Source organism: Spea bombifrons, chromosome 4 (assembly GCF_027358695.1).
Source record: "Spea bombifrons isolate aSpeBom1 chromosome 4, aSpeBom1.2.pri, whole genome shotgun sequence".
Classification (NCBI taxonomy): domain Eukaryota; kingdom Metazoa; phylum Chordata; class Amphibia; order Anura; family Pelobatidae; genus Spea; species Spea bombifrons.
This window is the reverse complement of record NC_071090.1, coordinates 111,681,692-111,699,789: the sequence shown is the minus strand read 5'-3', so window position 1 is coordinate 111,699,789 and position 18,098 is coordinate 111,681,692. Positions and strand designations below refer to the sequence as shown.

At 41.2% G+C, this 18,098-nt stretch overlaps 4 protein-coding genes across 4 annotated transcripts; 2 read left to right on the top strand and 2 right to left on the bottom strand.

Annotated features, from left to right (window-relative positions):
- Positions 1-5,205: 5,205 nt before the first annotated feature.
- On the bottom strand, positions 5,206-6,794 carry LOC128491770 (nodal homolog 2-A-like). Its single transcript, XM_053464085.1, has 3 exons — positions 6,533-6,794; positions 5,589-6,271; positions 5,206-5,369 (listed from the first exon to the last, which is right to left on the bottom strand). The coding sequence occupies exons 1-3, from the start codon at positions 6,792-6,794 to the stop codon at positions 5,217-5,219; spliced, it is 1,098 nt and encodes a 365-aa protein (XP_053320060.1). The 3' UTR covers positions 5,206-5,216.
- A 1,548-nt stretch (positions 6,795-8,342) lies between these two features.
- Positions 8,343-9,668, top strand: LOC128491769 (nodal homolog 2-A-like). The gene is made up of 3 exons (XM_053464084.1): positions 8,343-8,604; positions 8,732-9,420; positions 9,615-9,668. The coding sequence occupies exons 1-3, from the start codon at positions 8,343-8,345 to the stop codon at positions 9,666-9,668; spliced, it is 1,005 nt and encodes a 334-aa protein (XP_053320059.1).
- A 1,831-nt stretch (positions 9,669-11,499) lies between these two features.
- Positions 11,500-12,944, bottom strand: LOC128491768 (nodal homolog 2-A-like). The gene is made up of 3 exons (XM_053464083.1): positions 12,683-12,944; positions 11,874-12,553; positions 11,500-11,652 (listed from the first exon to the last, which is right to left on the bottom strand). Exons 1-3 carry the CDS (start codon positions 12,942-12,944, stop codon positions 11,500-11,502), a joined length of 1,095 nt encoding a protein of 364 aa, XP_053320058.1.
- Positions 12,945-14,742: 1,798 nt separating this feature from the next.
- On the top strand, positions 14,743-16,191 carry LOC128491767 (nodal homolog 2-A-like). The gene is made up of 3 exons (XM_053464082.1): positions 14,743-15,004; positions 15,132-15,814; positions 16,039-16,191. Exons 1-3 carry the CDS (start codon positions 14,743-14,745, stop codon positions 16,189-16,191), a joined length of 1,098 nt encoding a protein of 365 aa, XP_053320057.1.
- The last annotated feature ends 1,907 nt before the right edge of the window (positions 16,192-18,098 follow it).

Below are 18,098 nucleotides of genomic sequence, written 5' to 3'. Positions count from 1 at the left end.
TATGGCAACCTCATGCTGCTGGGTTCTATTTATGATACAGTGAGGATATGATTTTGATTCTTTACGGGTCACAGACTTTGCATTTTATATGAGTGTTGCATCCCAGCAGTGGAACTGGACTATTTTTGTCCTGGCGAGTAGAAGCAGTATGATGCCTTGGGGCTCCCTACTTCTTCCTACAGTGGTCCTTGTTTTTGGAGGTGGACTGGAAGATCCGATCCTCCTGCAGGTCTTATGGCCGGGAAGGGGAAGAATTGTGTCTCGCGTATCCCGACGGGGAATGTCAGACGAAGACTTGAAAAAGTATCAGACTTCTGCTGCTCCTATGCACAGACGCACGCACCTGAGAAGCATAACAAATCGGGCTTCCAAAAAAAAAAATTAAGGATGAAACAGCTGTCCATGAGTGGTGATTTGGCTACTGCATCTCTTCTTGAGTTTTGTCTAAAGGCTGTCCTGTACAGCGGGCGATTACCGTATTTGCTCGATTATAAGACGAGTTTTTTTCCAGAAAAAAACTTCTGAAAAACCGACCTCGTCTTATAATCGAGGTCGTCTTGTAATCAGACCTCAGATCATCCCACACGATACCTCACAATTCCATCGGCAGCCGCCGCCGCCGTATCAGCTGCAGCCGCCGCTTCTGTATTCGCGGCAGCTGCCGACTCCGTATCCGCGGCAGCCGCCGCCTCCGTATCCGCGGCAGCCGCCGCCTCCGCCTCCGTGATCCGTGGCAGCAGCCGCCGCCTCCGTAATCCGCGGCTTCAGCATCCTCCGATGCGGCCGAATCGGAAGCTGTGACCATAACAGATGCGCGGGTCACGTGGGTCGCGCTGTTCTCACCTGACCCAGCTTCGTTTTTTACGTTTTTTGCCTTTGATTCTATGCAAATCAGTCCTACCTGACAGTCTGTGCTCCTGTTCACAATTTGTGAAGAGGAGCATAGACTGTCAGGTAGGAATGATTTGCATAGCTGGTTCAATTAGGGGCACAACCTAGTGAACTACATTTCCCATGATTCCCAGACCCCTTTAAGCGTGACTGAGGAGCATTAGGAGCATGTTGATGGGACAAGTTGATGGGACATGTTGATGGGACATCTATAGATCTGCTATTCCCACTGACAGGTGAGAAAGAAAAAAAACCCACTATACACATGCAATAAGAAACCACCACATTACTACCACCATTCCCCTGTGTCATAGTGTAAAAGTGCATATGAGTGAGTGTCAGATTTTAAGTGTGTTTATGAGTGACTGATTTTAAGTGTGCTTATGAGTGCCTGTCAGATTTTAAGTGTGTTTATGAGTGACTGATTTTAAGTGTGCTTATGAGTGCCTGTCAGATTTTAAGTGTGTTTATGAGTGACTGATTTTAAGTGTGCTTATGAGTGAGTGGTAGATTCCCTGCATGGCCCATTTCATTCTATAATACACCGTATGTAAAATATAGTAATGCTGGTATTGCTTAAATTACTGGTACGTAATGTACGTTTATTTCCAATAAAAACAACACTACAGAGTATGCAAACACTTTACAGTTACACATACCATATACAGGAACAGAATAGCATGACTAGTGTCTTCTTGTTATTATGGTTTTAGAGTACCTAAACAGCAAACCTGCCAAATTGCCATCATGTCTTCCACTCCTTCCACGTCCAGAGGAGAGTGCTCAAGCGACATGCCAACTCCTTCCACATCCAGAGGAGAGTGCTCAAGCGACATGCCAACTCCTTCCACATCCAGAGGAGATTGCTCAAGCGACATGCCAACTCCTTCCACATCCAGAGGAGAGTGCTCAAGCGACATGCCAACTCCTTCCACGTCCAGAGGAGATTGCTCAAGCGACATGCCAACTCCTTCCACATCCAGAGGAGAGTGCTCAAGCGACATGCCAACTCCTTCCACATCCAGAGGAGAGTGCTCAAGCGACATGCCAACTCCTTCCACATCCAGAGGAGAGTGCTCAAGCGACATGCCAACTCCTTCCACATCCAGAGGAGATTGCTCAAGCGACATGCCAACTCCTTCCACATCCAGAGGAGAGTGCTCAAGCGACATGCCAACTCCTTCCACGTCCAGAGGAGATTGCTCAAGCGACATGCCAACTCCTTCCACATCCAGAGGAGAGTGCTCAAGCGACATGCCAACTCCTTCCACATCCAGAGGAGAGTGCTCAAGCGACATGCCAACTCCTTCCACATCCAGAGGAGAGTGCTCAAGCGACATGCCAACTCCTTCCACATCCAGAGGAGAGTGCTCAAGCGACATGCCAACTCCTTCCACATCCAGAGGAGAGTGCTCAAGCGACATGCCAACTCCTTCCACATCCAGAGGAGAGTGCTCAAGCGACATGCCAACTCCTTCCACATCCAGAGGAGAGTGCTCAAGCGACATGCCAACTCCTTCCACATCCAGAGGAGAGCCTTCAAGAGTGGCACCAGTAGAGAAAGCGAAAGGAAAAGGCAAATCTACTAAAAAATTCTTACGCAAGAGCTACGATGCCAATTTTAAAATTAAGGTGATAAACGAGGCAGAAAAAACAAACAATTGTGCAGCTGCCAGAAAGTACTGTGTCACAGAGTGTAACGTCAGGAGACGGCGGACACAGAAGAAAGAACTCCTGAACACACAGTCCACCAGGCAAGGTTTCAAAGGCCCTAAAGTTGGGCGTCATGAAGAACTTGACAAACAGGTAGAAAAATTTGTCTGTGAAATGCGTAGCAAAGGATACCCTGTAACCAGAGAAGCTATGCAGATAAAAGCACTGGAAATTGCAAAACAGTTAAAAATAACTGAATTTAAAGCCAGCATGGGATGGTGCAGAAGGATGATGCTAAGACATGGTTTGTCTTTGAGGCGACGCACAACTTTAGCACAAAGACTACCAAATGACTTTAGTGAAAAACTCCTTTCCTTTCAACGCTTTGTGATCGCTCTGAGGAAAAAGCATGACTATGCCCTCAGTCAGATCTGTAATGCAGATCAAACACCGGTGTTCTTTGACATGCCAAGCAATGTTACAGCGCACAAGAAGGGAGAGAAGTCGGTTCTTATAAAATCTACTGGGAATGAAAAATCTCGAATAACCGTTATGTTGGCAGTACTAGCAGATGGAACAAAGCTTCCACCATACATTATTCTGAAAAGGAAAACCATGCCAAAAGAAAAAGTACCATCAGGAGTGATAGTCAGAGTTCAAGAAAAGGGGTGGATGGAAGAAAGTCTAGTTATAGACTGGCTTAAAGTTGTTTGGGGAATCCATTGCAAAAAAAGAGGAATGCTTGTCCTTGATGCATTCAGAGGACATTTAACCCCAAATGTTAAAAAGCAAATTTCTAAGATGAACACTGATTTGGTCATCATCCCTGGAGGTATGACCTCACAGTTACAAGTCCTGGATGTTGTGGTTAATAAACCATTTAAAGACCATTTAAAAAGGCAGTACAGCGCATGGCTCCTTTCTGATGATCACACCCTCACTCCAACAGGAAAAATTAAAAAGCCATCTATTACTCTTCTATGTGAATGGGTACTTCATGCCTGGGGCCAGATTTCTGCTGACAGTATTGTTCTTGGCTTCAAGAAATGCTGCATTACTAATGCCATGGATGGCACAGAGGATGATATCTTGTGGCATGAGACACCACAGAGCAGCACTGAAAACAAAGGAGATGAAGAGGACGAGGAAGAGGAAGATGATGATATCATTCCAGTCATCATTGATTAAAAAAATCTAGAAACAAAGACTGTTGTTTTTCCCTTTGATTGTTTTTTTGCACGTTTGCTATTTTACAGATAATCTGGTTGTTATATGTTAATGATTAAACTATTTTTATGACAAAAACAGTGGTTTTGATTTTTTTCCCATTAGGGTCGTCTTATATTCAGGCCTTTTCTTTTTTTCCCCAATAAGATCCAAAATTTAAGGGGTCGTCTTATAATCGGGGTCGTCTTATAATCGAGCAAATACGGTACTTTCAAGGGATCCATATATAAAGTGGATATGGAGGCAAAAGGATATCATTGTTGACCTTATTTGCATGCGCCTACCCAGAATCCCTTGTGGTTGTGGCAGCACCATGAGATTTCTGAGGGCAAAACAAGCCTTCTGTCTTCTCTGGTGTCTGGAGATGAGTGATTAATAATAATACTTCTACTACCCCCTTACTTTTAAGTGGATGGGTTTTCCATCACCTTTACCCACCATAACTTATATAATGGTATTTCTCATACTACCTCAAGCCTCAAGTATTAGGAAACCATTATAACGATCTTATGTTGAAGATTTCCATTAAGGGTGAAATAGCTGTCCGTTAGATATTATGTCACAGCCTGGTAGCCCCGAACTACACATTTAAAGTTCAATCACAAATAGCGTTAAGACCCTGCACCTATATTTTCTAATGATATATGTATATTTTTTAACAGATGGGCTGATGACCGTTTGTTAATTGCTACTTTCATCACCCTCAGTCATGCTAATGGTGCAGAACTGTAGATCCTGGTAGTTGTATTCTGCAAAAGTGTTTGCGCCAGAAGAGCAAAAGGCTGGAATACAGGGGAGGGCTAGCACCTTCTGGCCTGGGGGCAAGTAAATCTGGCAAGTCCCATCTGCCCCTTGCTCACACCACCAGTAAATCACAAAGGCAGGGGCACACATATTTCCACACACTCCAACATTCATACAAAGCTACACACTAACGCATAAACACACATACACATTCATGATAACGCACAAATACTTAAACATACACATTTATGCTCACACACCTCAACATACAGTACAGATTTGTCTGCTGTCCAAAAATATGTACTATGTGGGTTATTTATTGTTTTATTTGTTCATGGTTGCAGTTACAAACCCATATAAAAAATGTAAACACAATTTTAAAAAATACTTAGCAGTAATGCATGCCCTCGCCTGTAACTCACAAAATGGAAAGTTGGAGCTGCTCGCAAGCCCATCATGAGCAGCTTCCCAATTATTACATGTTTGTGTTGGTTTGTAAGTAATTGTGTGGGATGTGACTTTAATTACATTACACATCAGGACTGAAAAAAATCACAATCCGAAACCTTACTTTAATCCTTTATTAATAACAAGTGCAACACATACAGTTTTCATATATATTTAAGTGCTTCAGGGGAAAATGGTAATTTTTATGAACAGAATAATTTCAGAAAAGTTTTTATAAATAATAGGACTCGTCGTCATCTGCAGCCACATTCCTCAACCACCATATCTTCATGTTTGTGTAAAACAATTCTTCCCCCCTCGATCTGTAACATGGACATGGGGCTCAGCTTCACGGGGAGACAGGAAGGACAACTCACTGTGTGGGGGGCGTTCAGATGGGCCAAACTCTGCAAAAATGAGAGAAATACACAAATTAACATTCATTCTTTATACTCTAAATCAAAAAATAAATGTATACATTGAAATTTGACTAATTTGAACACACACACATTTTTGGGATCAAGACATCATGGAAATTATTACACTTAATGTGTTTCTCATTTGTCAAAATCTAGATAAAAATGGAAACTCTATACCTTATTGTATTTATTAAATATTACACTCACCTGTACGTAGGCATGGTTGGTTGGCTTGAAGGAGTCATTTAGTGGAAGAGGACAAGCTCCTTCACACCTGTATGCGTTGTATCGCTTGGGAGAGATGATCTGGTTTCCCCATCCAATCTTCTCAAAGTCCACAAACATGTCCACCCTTCTGCACAGAGTCTTCCCGTCTCCCACCGGCATGGAGGGGTTATGGGCATTCCTAGTTCTCCTCCTACTGACAGATATTCTGGAGACCTCATTGACCGATCTGGTGTATTTAGAGGTCTCCACTGTCTTGATGAGGCTGGAAGACCCGTCAGCATCAGGAGAGGAGTTGTCCTTGGCAAACACTAACAGCCTCACTCTTTTAGCTGTCTCTCCCATACAGCTGCTCTCGTCTCCTCTCTCCGGCACATCCTTTGTATCTTCTTGGATGTTGTTCTTCTCAGCATGATGGAGATAGTTCTGGAGCATCTTGGTGACATTGAAAACCTTCCAGGATGACTCTAGTTCATGAGGAGAAAAATGATTTAAAGATCCTATGAAGACCCCCTTCTGGTCTTCCTTGGCATGATAGATTTCCACTTTGACATTTTCAAAAGACGAACTGGGGATTCGTAACTCCGCCAACCTCAGCTGAGTGCTGCTGGAGATAGACGTCATGTCAAAAATAAATTTCCAGCCATTATCTCTTTCAGTGCAACCTGGAGAAGACAAGAACAGCAATGTTAGGGTCACATTCGGTTCGTAAGATGAAACAACAGAGCTTTTTGGAAATGTTTACCAATCAATAAAAAATAAAACATTATCTGCATTGTTCATCTAAACTGTTCTTAGTTTGCAATAAAACATCTAAAACATCCATAAAATAAACATGGCATTGACTTACATTCACTAAGAGAATATTTCTTTTCAGATAAACATATAACAAAATATCCATATTTTAAGAAAAAAAAGGTTCTTACTTTTTGGAATGAGACTCAGGACGGGATCCGATTCCCAGATGATGGAGCGTTCCAGGATTGGGAGGTCTCTGTCGTTCCCTGTGATGAGAGTTTGGTAGAGCTGCATTATATAAAGGGCTGGTTTCATTGTCTGGGATGGATTGTGTCCATGAAGATCGGCTGAAGGTCTCAGTCCCAGGTTAGTTCCTGTAAGAGGAATATTCAGCTTCCCAAAAATCTCCGGGATGAGAGTGAGGAGCAAAATCATGAGCAGGAGATCCATCTTTAAACAGGTCTTCTGCTGTGAATCTGGTCTCTTCTGCCCAAGGAGATGTTTCTTGTTCAGAAGCTCTCCAGTAATGATCTCTTCCTTGAGGATCCCAGGACTTTATATTGGGGTTGACGAATAAACTGAATTGTGTTTCACACTTGAGGCTGTTTGAAGTTTTATTAAAGGGGACGGATCAAAAGTCCAGCCATTGACACTTCATTTTCACACTATTAACGCCAACGAGTGTCAATGTTTATTCTGAACTATGAATAATTCTATCTGAGAATCTTCAAAGAGATCTTCAAACATCTAATAATATAGTAATAAAAATCATTAGAATATACTATATATATAATAATTAGAGAAATACTGATGTTATGTCTCTGAAACTCTGAACTGCATTTAATAAAAAACCCCAAATGCTTAACTTTGTACTTATGTCTGTTATATTTCCATCTAATTTTGTAAAACTGGAAGGTTTTATCTCCGTTTGGGTTAAACTTAATTTAAAAAATCTGAAATTATAAAAACCCATTAGGAATATTTAATCAGTTTTAATGTCTTGATGTAATGTACATTATGTTTTGCATTTTTTATTTTACACTTTTACCCGTTCGTTGCACTGTTCACTTATTTGAGGGTTGGCTCTCGACCTTTGTGATCAAACAACCAAGGAGGAGACAATCTTTTTATTTTATTAAGGAGTCAAATAATATGAAGTTCAAAATAAAATATGTAAGATTATATTGAATACATAACACGATTAGGCAGATTTTTATAAATATACATATTTCACATCCTTAACTGTTAAGAAAATAACTGTTAGCAGATCTGTCATTGTATTTCTCCCTCTGAAGATCTCATTGCTTGAAAACAACACAGAAGCTTTTTTTTAAGAAGCTTTGTTTTTCCATTTTTGTGTCAAGTGATGATTATGTTTTTCTTGTCAAAATTATGAACAAGGCAAAATTTTCCATGATTTCAGAACAGAACAGAACCTTTAAAAGGTAATTCAGTAGACGGTAAATGTTGTCTTCTAATATTCTTTGTCAATGTGCGGATCCATCTTTAAATTAGGTTCGCCGTGTCCTGAATCAGACAGAAAGTTAAAATGAAGTCACCAATGGCGGTATGCCAATCACAAACTAGAGCACCTGATATACAAAAACTAAGTAACTGGAAGGAAGCAAAATGGGTTTCTGGTAACATGACATTTATCATGAGTTACTTTGAAGTATTTTCTACATCAATTACTTTATTGAAGATTCTTTGATGGTATTAATTCCCATTCTACAGAAAACAGAAACCCGCCATAAACAAACACCTGTTATAATTCTAATCAGCATCACAATAACTCAGTAACTGATCATGGCCTTTGAAGTTTGGGTCAAAATGATCTTCAAACAGCCACAAGTGTGAAGAACCATTTCAGATTTTGACACAACCTCAAGATAAAGTCCTGGGATCCTCAAGGAAGAGATCATTACTGGAGAGCTTCTGAACAAGAAACATCTCCTTGGATAGAAGAGGCCACATCCACAGCAGAAGACCTGTTTAAAGATGGACCTCCTGCTCATGATTTTGCTCCTCACTCTCATCCCGGAGATCTTTGGGAAGCTGAATATTCCTCTTACAGGAACTAACCTGCGACTGAGACCTTCAGCCGATCTTCATGGACACAATCCATCCCAGACAATGAAACCAGCCCTTTATATGATGCAGCTCTACCAAACTCTCATCACAGGGAATGACGGAAACCTTCCGATCCTGGAACGCTCCATCATCTGGGAATCGGATCCCGTCCTGAGTCTCATTCCAAAAAGTAAGTAAGCTTTCTGTTTGAATAATCTGTTATATTACATAATTCTTAATCTACGATACATTAATTGTTATGTTAAATGTCCGAGAGCCTAATGGGACCCTAAAATTGATGTTCTTGTCTTCTCCAGGTTGCACTGAAAAGGATAATGACTGGAAACTGACATTTGACATGACGTCTATCTCCAGCAGCACTCAGCTGAGGTTGGCGGAGTTACGAATCCCCAGCTCATCCTTCAAAAATGCCAAGCTCGAAATCTATCATGCCAAGGGAGGCCAGAGGGGGGTCTTCATAGGATCCTTAAATCATTTATCTTCTCACAATGTGGAGTCCTCCTCAATGGTTTTCAATGTCACTAAGATGCTCCAGAACTATCTCCATCATGCTGAGAAGAACAACATCCAAGAAGATACAAAGGATGTGCCGGAGAGAGGAGCCGAGAGCAGCTGTACGGCAGAGACAGCTAAAAGAGTGAGGCTGTTAGTGTTTGCCAAGGACAACTCCTCTCCTGATGATGACGGGTCTCCCAGCCTCATCAAGACAGCGGAGACCTCTAAATACACCAGATCTGTCAATGAGGTCTCCAGAAAAGCTGTCAGTAGGAGAAGGACGAGGAATGCCCATAACCCCTCCATGCCGGTGGGAGACGGGAAGACTCTGTGCAGAAGGGTGGACATGTTTGTGGACTTTGAGAAGATTGGATGGGGAAACCAGATCATCTCTCCCAAGCGATACAACGCATACAGGTGTGAAGGAGCTTGTCCTCTTCCACTAAATGACAACTTCAACTTCAAGCCAACCAACCATGCCTACGTACAGGTGAGTGTAATATTTAATAAATACAATAAGGTATAGAGTTTCCATTTTTATCTAGATTTTGACAAATGAGAAACACATTGTGTGTTCAAATTAGTCAAATTTAAATTTATACATTTGTTTTTGACCTTATTTGTTTTTTGATTTATAGTATAAAGAATGAGCATTAATTTTTGTGTTTTTCTCATTTTTTGCAGAGTTTGGCCCATCACTTGATCTTAACCAAAAGACAGAGGAGCAGTCAACACTGATTGACAGCTGTTTCATCCTTAATGGGCCTCGTCAGCATGAGGTTGCAATACTGGCTTAATACTTGAAGCTTGAGGTAGCCAAGAAATACCATTACATAAGTTATGGTGGGTAAAGGTGATGGAAAACCCTTCCATTTAAAATTAATGGGGTAGTAGAAGCATTATTATTATTAAACACTCATCTACAGACACCAGACAAGCCAGAAGGCTTGTTTTTACCTCAGAAATCTCATGGTGCTTCCAGAGCAAAGGGGATTCTGGGTAGGCGCATGCAAATAATGATTACCTTTTTCCGCTATATCCACTTTATGCATGGATCACTTGAAAGTAATTGCCCGCTGTACAGGACAGCCTTCAGACAAAACTCAGGTAAGAGATGCAGCAGCCAGATCCCCGCTCATGGACAGCTGTTTCGTCCTTAATGGGACTCGTCAGCATGAGATTGTGATAGAGAAATACCATTATATAAGTTATGGTTGGTAAAGGTGATGGAAAACCCTTCCACAGTAAAGGTGGAGTGAATGTCAGTTTGCAGTTAATGTACGTCATTAATGGAGTAGAGCTGTGCACTTCTATACACATCACTGTCCAATAGCTCCTAGTGTAGGGGACCTTCACCTTCCCCACACCAAAAGTCCCGCATTATGAATGGAAGTCTTGCGTTTATATTTCACAGAATGCCATACTTATGGGGAGGGAGTCCTGCTGATCGGTCAGATATGGATCACCAACCTAAAAAAAAACGTCAAATAATTAAAAACAATTATATATATAATAAAAAAGACCGATGACTGAAGGTAGCGATCAATGCGTGGAGCAAGCAGCTTACTATGGCTCCCTGCAACCATGCCATCAGAAGTAAAAGAAAGTAGTATGCCAACAAGTCTGATGCCTACTATCATGTAGCCCCCTAGTTTAAGGTAGGAACGCTGCATTCTACGGTACCAAGGCAGCAGCAGAGCTGCAGAGACCAACTAGATAACACATGCAAACCCAAGGGTGTCTGTGTGTGTGTGTAGAGCTGACCCTGACCATCATCACACCCACATCATAATTCATGCCCCCCAATAAGCAAATTCATACCTCCATCATCCCACACCTCCCCACCATCATTTCCATCCCATATGATTATCACCCCATATTGCACCAAAATGGGCCCCAAAAGTGGGTGCACCAGAAGAGCAAAATGCTGGCATCCAATGGAGGGCTGGTACCTTCTGTAAAGCCAGGTGGCCCCATTGACCCCTTGCCCACACAAACACACACACAGCAATCCACATAGGCACTGGCATACATATTTACACTCACCCTAACATTTACACAAGCGTACACACTAACTCACAAACACACATAAGCATTCATGCTCACATATACTTACACATAAACATTCATGCTCACACAGCTCAGCATACAATACATATCTACTCTCATACACACACTTATGGGTTGTCTAATTTCCAAAACTATGAACTATGTGGGTTATTTATTGTTTTATTTGTTTATGATTAGAGTTACAAACCCATATAATAACTGTAAAAATCTTTAAAAAAAATATTTTGACACAGTAATGCATGCCCTCACCTGTAACTCACAAAATGTTAAGTTGCAGTCACTCTCAATAGCAACGTGAACAACTCACCAACTATTACATGTTTGTGTTATTTGGTATGTAATCACATGTGAGGGGACATTAATTTTGTTACACATTAGCACTGAAGAACTCACAAACCAAATTGTTATTTAAATCCTTTATTAATTACAAGTGCAACACATACAGCTTTTAAAATATATTGTATATTTACAATAACGTTTTTATAAATAATAGGACTTTTCATCTGCAGCCACATTCCTCAACCACCATATCTTCATGTTTGTGTAAAACAATTCTTCCCCCCTCGATCTGTAACATGGACATGGGGCTCAACTTCACGGGGAGACAGGAAGGACAACTCACTGTGTGGGGGGCATTCAGATGGGCCAAACTCTGCAAAAAATGAGAAAAACACAAATTAACATTCATTCTTTATACTCTAAATCAAAATAAATCAAAATTCATATATTTAAAATTATTCTAAACAAAACATTGGAACTGAGACTATGTGGACATGATTAGAATTAATATTTTTTCTCGTTTGTCAGCAAAATCTACACAATAAATGAGAAATCTATTTTTTTAATATTCATTATATTATATAATAAACTCACCTGTACGTAGGCATGGTTGGTTGGCTTGAAGGAGTCATTTAATGGAAGAGGACAAGCTCCTTCACACCTGTATGCGTTGTATCTTTTGGGTGAGATGATCTGGTTTCCCCATCCAATCTTCTCAAAGTCCACAAACATGTCCACCCTTCTGCACAGAGTCTTCCCGTCTCCCACCGGCATGGAGGGGTTATGGGCATTCCTAGTTCTCCTCCTACTGACAGCTTTTCTGGAGACCTCATTGACAGATCTGGTGTACTTAGAGGCTTCCACTGTCTTGATGAGGCTCGGAGACCCAACATCATCAGGAGAGGAGTCGTCCTTGGCAAACACTAAGAGCCTCACTCTTTTAGCTGTCTCTCCCATACAGCTGCTCTCGTCTCCTCTCTCCGGCACATCCTTTGTATCTTCTTGGATGTTCTTCTCAGCATGATGGAGATAGTTCTGGAGCATCTTGGTGACATTGAAAACCATTGAGGAGGACTCCACATTGTGAGAAGATAAATGATTTAAGGATCCTATGAAGACCCCCCTCTGGCCTCCCTTGGCATGATAGATTTCTAGCTTGGCGTTTTTGAAGGATGAGCTGGGGATTCGTAACTCCGCCAACCTCAGTTGAGTGCTGCTGGAGATAGACGTCATGTCAAATGTCAGTTTCCAGTCATTATCCTTTTCAGTGCAACCTGGAGAAGACAAGAACATCAATGTTAGGGTCCCATTAGGCTCTCAGACAGTTAACATAACAATTGATGTATCATACATTAAGAATGATGTAAATAATAACAGATTATTCAAACAGAAAGCTTACTTACTTTTTGGAATGAGACTCAGGACGGGATCCGATTCCCAGATGATGGAGCGTTCCAGGATTGGAAGGTTTCCGTCGTTCCCTGTGATGAGAGTTTGGTAGAGCTGCATTATATAAAGGGCCGGTTTCATTGTCTGGGATGGATTGTGTCCATGAAGATCGGCTGAAGGTCTCAGTCCCAGGTTAGTTCCTGTAAGAGGAATATTCAGCTTCCCAAAGATCTCCGGGATAAGAGTGAGGAGCAAGATCATGAGCAGGAGATCCATCTTTAAACAGGTCTTCTGCTGTGGATCTGGTCTCTCCTATCCAAGGAGATGTTTCTTGTTCAGAAGTTCTCCAGTAATGATCTCTTCCTTGAGGATTCCAGGACTTTATATTGGGGTTGATGAATAAACTGAATTGTGTTTCACACTTGAGGCTGTTTGAAGTTTTATTAAAGGGGACAGATCAAAAGTCCAGCCATTGACACTTCATTTTCACACTATTAACGCCAACGAGTGTCAATGTTTATTCTGAACTATGAATAATTCTATCTGAGAATCTTCAAAGAGATCTTCAAACATCTAATAATATAGTAATAAAAATCATTAGAATATACTATATATATATAATAATTAGAGAAATACTGATGTTATGTCTCTGAAACTCTGAACTGCATTTAATAAATAACCCCAAATGCTTAACTTTGTACTTATGTCTGTTATATTTCCATCTAATCTTGTAAAACTGTAAGGTTTTATCTGTATTTGGGTTAAATTTAATTTTAAAAATCTGAAATTATAAAAACCCATTAGGAATATTTAATCAGTTTTAATATCTTGATGTAATGTACATTATGTTTTGCATTTTTTATTTTACACTTTTACCCGTTCGTTGCACCGTTCACTTATTTGAGGGTTGGCTCTCGACCTTTGTTTTCAAACAACCAAGGAGGAGACAATCTTTTTATTTTATTAAGGAGTCAAATAATATGAAGTTCAAAATAAAGTATGTAAGATTATATGGAATACGTAAAATGTTTAAACTATTTTTTATAAATATACATATTTTACATCCTTAATAGTAAATGGACATAAATGAGAATATAATTACGTGTTTTCATAAATTGTCAGGGACTGGGTCACATGTTTCAAATTTCTCTGTTAGACAGGACTGGAGGCAGAGAACCATCACAATAAGATGCCCTCATAGTGCTGGGACATGGAAAATATTAAAGGTTCTGTTCCACTTAGACAAAATATTCATTGGGATCTCTAGTATGTTAAGTAAATAACCCTTAGCAGATCTGTCATTGTATTCCTCCCTCTGAAGATCTCATTGCATGAAAACAACACAGAAGCTTTTCAGAAGGTTTGTTTTTCCATTTTTGTGTCAAGTGATGATTATGTTTTTCTCATCAAAATCATGAACAAGGCAACATTTTCCATGATTTCAGAACAGAACCTTTAACAGGTTATTCAGTAGACGGTAAATGCTGTCTTCTAATACTCCCCAATCTCTTTGTCAATGTGCGGATCCATCTTTAAATTAGGTTCACCATGTCCTGAATCAGACAAAAAGTTTAAATGAAGTCATTAATGGACGTATGATGTCAACAGTTAATGAAGTGTGGATGATGGGGGAGATATTAGACAAAATGTATCACAAACTAGAGCACCTGGCATACAATAAACAAAGTCACTGGAAGGAAGCAAAATGGGTTTCTGGTCACATGACATTTATCATGAGTTACTTTGAAGTATTTTCTACATCAATTACTTTATTGAAGATTCTTTGATGGTATTAATTCCTATTTTACAGAAAACAGAAACTCACCATAAACAAACACCTGTTATAATTCTAATTAGCATCACAATCACTCAATAACTGATCATGGCCTTTGAAGTTTGGGTCAAAATGATCTTCAAACAGCCACAGGTGTGAAGAACCATTTCAGATTTTGACACAACCTCAATATAAAGTCCTGGGATCCTCAAGGAAGAGATCATTACTGGAGAGCTTCTGAACAAGACACATCTCCTTGGATAGAGGAGACCAGATTCATAGCAGAAGACCTGTTTAAAGATGGATCTCCTGCACATGATCTTGCTCCTCAGTCTCATTCCGGAGATCTTTGGAAAGCTGAATATTCCTCTTACAGGAACTAACCTGGGTCTGAGACCTTCAGCCGATCTTCATGGACACAATCCATCCCAGACAATGAAACCAGCCCTTTATATAATGCAGCTCTACCAAACTCTCATCACAGGGAACGACGGAAACCTTCCAATCCTGGAACGCTCCATCATCTGGGAATCGGATCCCGTCCTGAGTCTCATTCCAAAAAGTAAGTAAGCTTTCTGTTTAAATAATCTGGTATATTACATAATTCTTAATGTACAACACATTAATTGTCATCTCAAATGTCCGAGAGCCTAATTGGACCCTAACATTGATGTTCTTGTCTTCTTCAGGCTGCTCTAAAAAGGATAATGGCATGAAATTGACTTTTGACATGACCTCTATCTCCAGCAGCACTCAACTGAGGTTGGCGGAGTTACGAATCCCCAGCTCATCCTTCAAAAACGCCAAGCTGGAAATTTATCATGCCATAGGAGGCCAGAGGGGGGTCTTTATTGGATCCTTAAATCACTTATCTTCTCACAATTGGGAGTCCTCCTCGAAGGTTTTCAACGTCACCAAGATGCTCCAGAACTATTTCCATCATGCTGAGAAGAACAACATCCAAGAAGATACAAAGGATGTGCCGGAGAGAGGAGACGAGAGCAGCTGTATGGGAGAGACAGCTAAAAGAGTGAGGCTGTTAGTGTTTGCCAAGGACAACTCCTCTCCTGATGATGACGGGTCTCCGAGCCTCATCAAGACAGTGGAGACCTCTAAGTACACCAGATCGGTCAATGAGGTCTCCAGAAAAGCCGTCAGTCGGAGGAGAACTAGGAATGCCCATAACCCCTCCACGCCGGTGGGAGACGGGAAGACTCTGTGCAGAAGGGTGGACATGTTTGTGGACTTTGAGAAGATTGGATGGGGAAACCAGATCATCTCTCCCAAGCGATACAACGCATACAGGTGTGAAGGAGCTTGTCCTCTTCCACTAAATGACTCCTTCAAGCCAACCAACCATGCCTACGTACAGGTGAGTTTTTCATATAATATAATAAATATAATACAGATTTCTCACTTTTTCTGTAGATTTAGCTGACAAATGAGAAAAATATTAATTGTAATTATGTACATGCAGTCTCAGTTCCAATATTTAGTTTAGTATTGCTAAAACTTCTATAGTTAGCTAATTTGATTTTTTTTATTTATACTGTAAAGAATGAGCGTTAATCTTTGTATTTCTCTCATTTTTTGCAGAGTTTGGCCCATCTGAATGCCCCTCACACAGTGAGTTGTCCTTCCTGTCTCCCCGTGAAGTTGAGCCCCATGTCCATGTTACAGATCGAGGGGGGAAGAATTGTTTTACACAAACATGAAGATATGGTGGTTGAGGAATGTGGCTGCAGATGACGACGAGTCCTATAATTCATGATTTTTTTTTTGTAATTGACGTTCCCTGAAGCACTTATAATATATTTAAAAGCTGTATGTGTTGCACTTGTTATTAATAAAGGATTGAAATAATATTTTGGATTCTGATTTCGTCAGTCTAAACTTTTAATGCAATTAGAGTCTTCTTGCATTCAATAACTCCCAGAACAGCATGAACATGTAATAATTGGTGAGTTATTCATGACGGGACTGCGGGGGACTGCAACTCTACTTTTTGTGAGTAACGGGTGAGGGCATGCATTGCTTTGTACCCACATAGTACATATTTTTGAAAAGTATTTGAGTGTGATCATTAAAGGAAATGTAGGTTTCTGTAAATATGTGTGACAGTGCCTATGTGAGTTACCAGGGTTATTGGCAAGGGGCTGATGGGGTCACCTGGCTTTCCCTGTCCCCAGACCAGAGGGTGACAGCATTCCCTGAGGAAGAGTGAAATTCGGGAAGCAGCAGACTGTGGGAAGCACTATTATTATATTTTATATACGAGTCGGTGGGGATCACACCTTTTCAACATTCCCTAATATCCCAACCTTTTTGCTTTTCTGGAGCATGTGCTTTTGCGGACTACAACTCCCATGATCTGGGATGAGACCGCACACATGTGCCACGTGCATATTAATGGCACCATAAAACACGAGGCTGGTATTCAATTATTTCCAGGGCTGATTTTAATTCCCAGTCCAGTCCTGCCCTTGAATGACAGCAGGGATCAGACAGTTTTTTCAGTCTGTCAGCCCGCTGATCTAACCACACATGAGCTGGGAACCCGTTGGAACACTGACAGATGTAGCTTCGACTCACGGGCCAGGCTTGGCTCATTTGCTCAATTAAATAAAACACCAACACACAAGATGGGTTTGAAAAGGCCACAGCCGTTTTATTTAACAGTCATTGTCCTGTAAAACCTGAAATAATAAACATAGATGCGTTAACAGAGACAATGACGTCACCAAAACCAACCTAGCTTGCCAAGTTATCAAGGTACCATACCACACACCAATTTTGGGAGGGGACATACCAGGATGCCCCAACCCGGACCCGAGGGTCCGAGCACCACTCCTTGCAAAGAACCTCCCACCAGTTATGACCACCAATGATCATACCACCACATTAACCCCTTGGATACCTGGCAAGCTACCGCCCACGACTGTGACTAATGCAGCAACACCATACCAGACACCAATTTGGGAGGGGACATACCAGGATGCCCCAACCCGGCCCCGAGGTTCCGAGCACCACTCCTTGCAAGGAACCTCCCACTGGTTATGACCACCAAGGATCATACCACCACATTAACCCCTTGGATACCTGGCAAGCTACCGCCCACAACTGTGACTAATGCAGCAACACTACTCCACAAACTCAACCACATAAGGGGAGGGAGGGTGGGACAAACACCACCAGGTAAGGTTAAACAAAATGGATCCTTACCCCTGTGATCACCAAACTTAAATATCCTCCTACCAAAACTCCTCCCCTAAAATCCAAAATTCCTGCCTTAGCCTAGCCCTGCTCAGCACTCTGTCAGGGCCCACTCTAGTCCATTCTGGCCCCCGTGGGCTTCATTTTTGGAACGTCTGATGGTATAGTAGCAAACAGTCATAGTAAGCTGCCTGCTCCACGCATTTATCACTGCCTTTATGCATCAATCTTTTTGGTTTTTTTTTTGGTCTGTTTGTTATAAAGTCTGCTGATCAGTCTCTGACCAATCAGCAGTGCTTACTCCTCATGAATGGACCATCACCTTTAGTGTGAATGCGAGGCTTCCATTCACTAAGGAAGTATGGTGCGATCACGTCATCGCATGAGACTTCCGTTCGCACACTGTTTTTTTAATAAAACTTCTGATGACGCGGTAGCAGGCA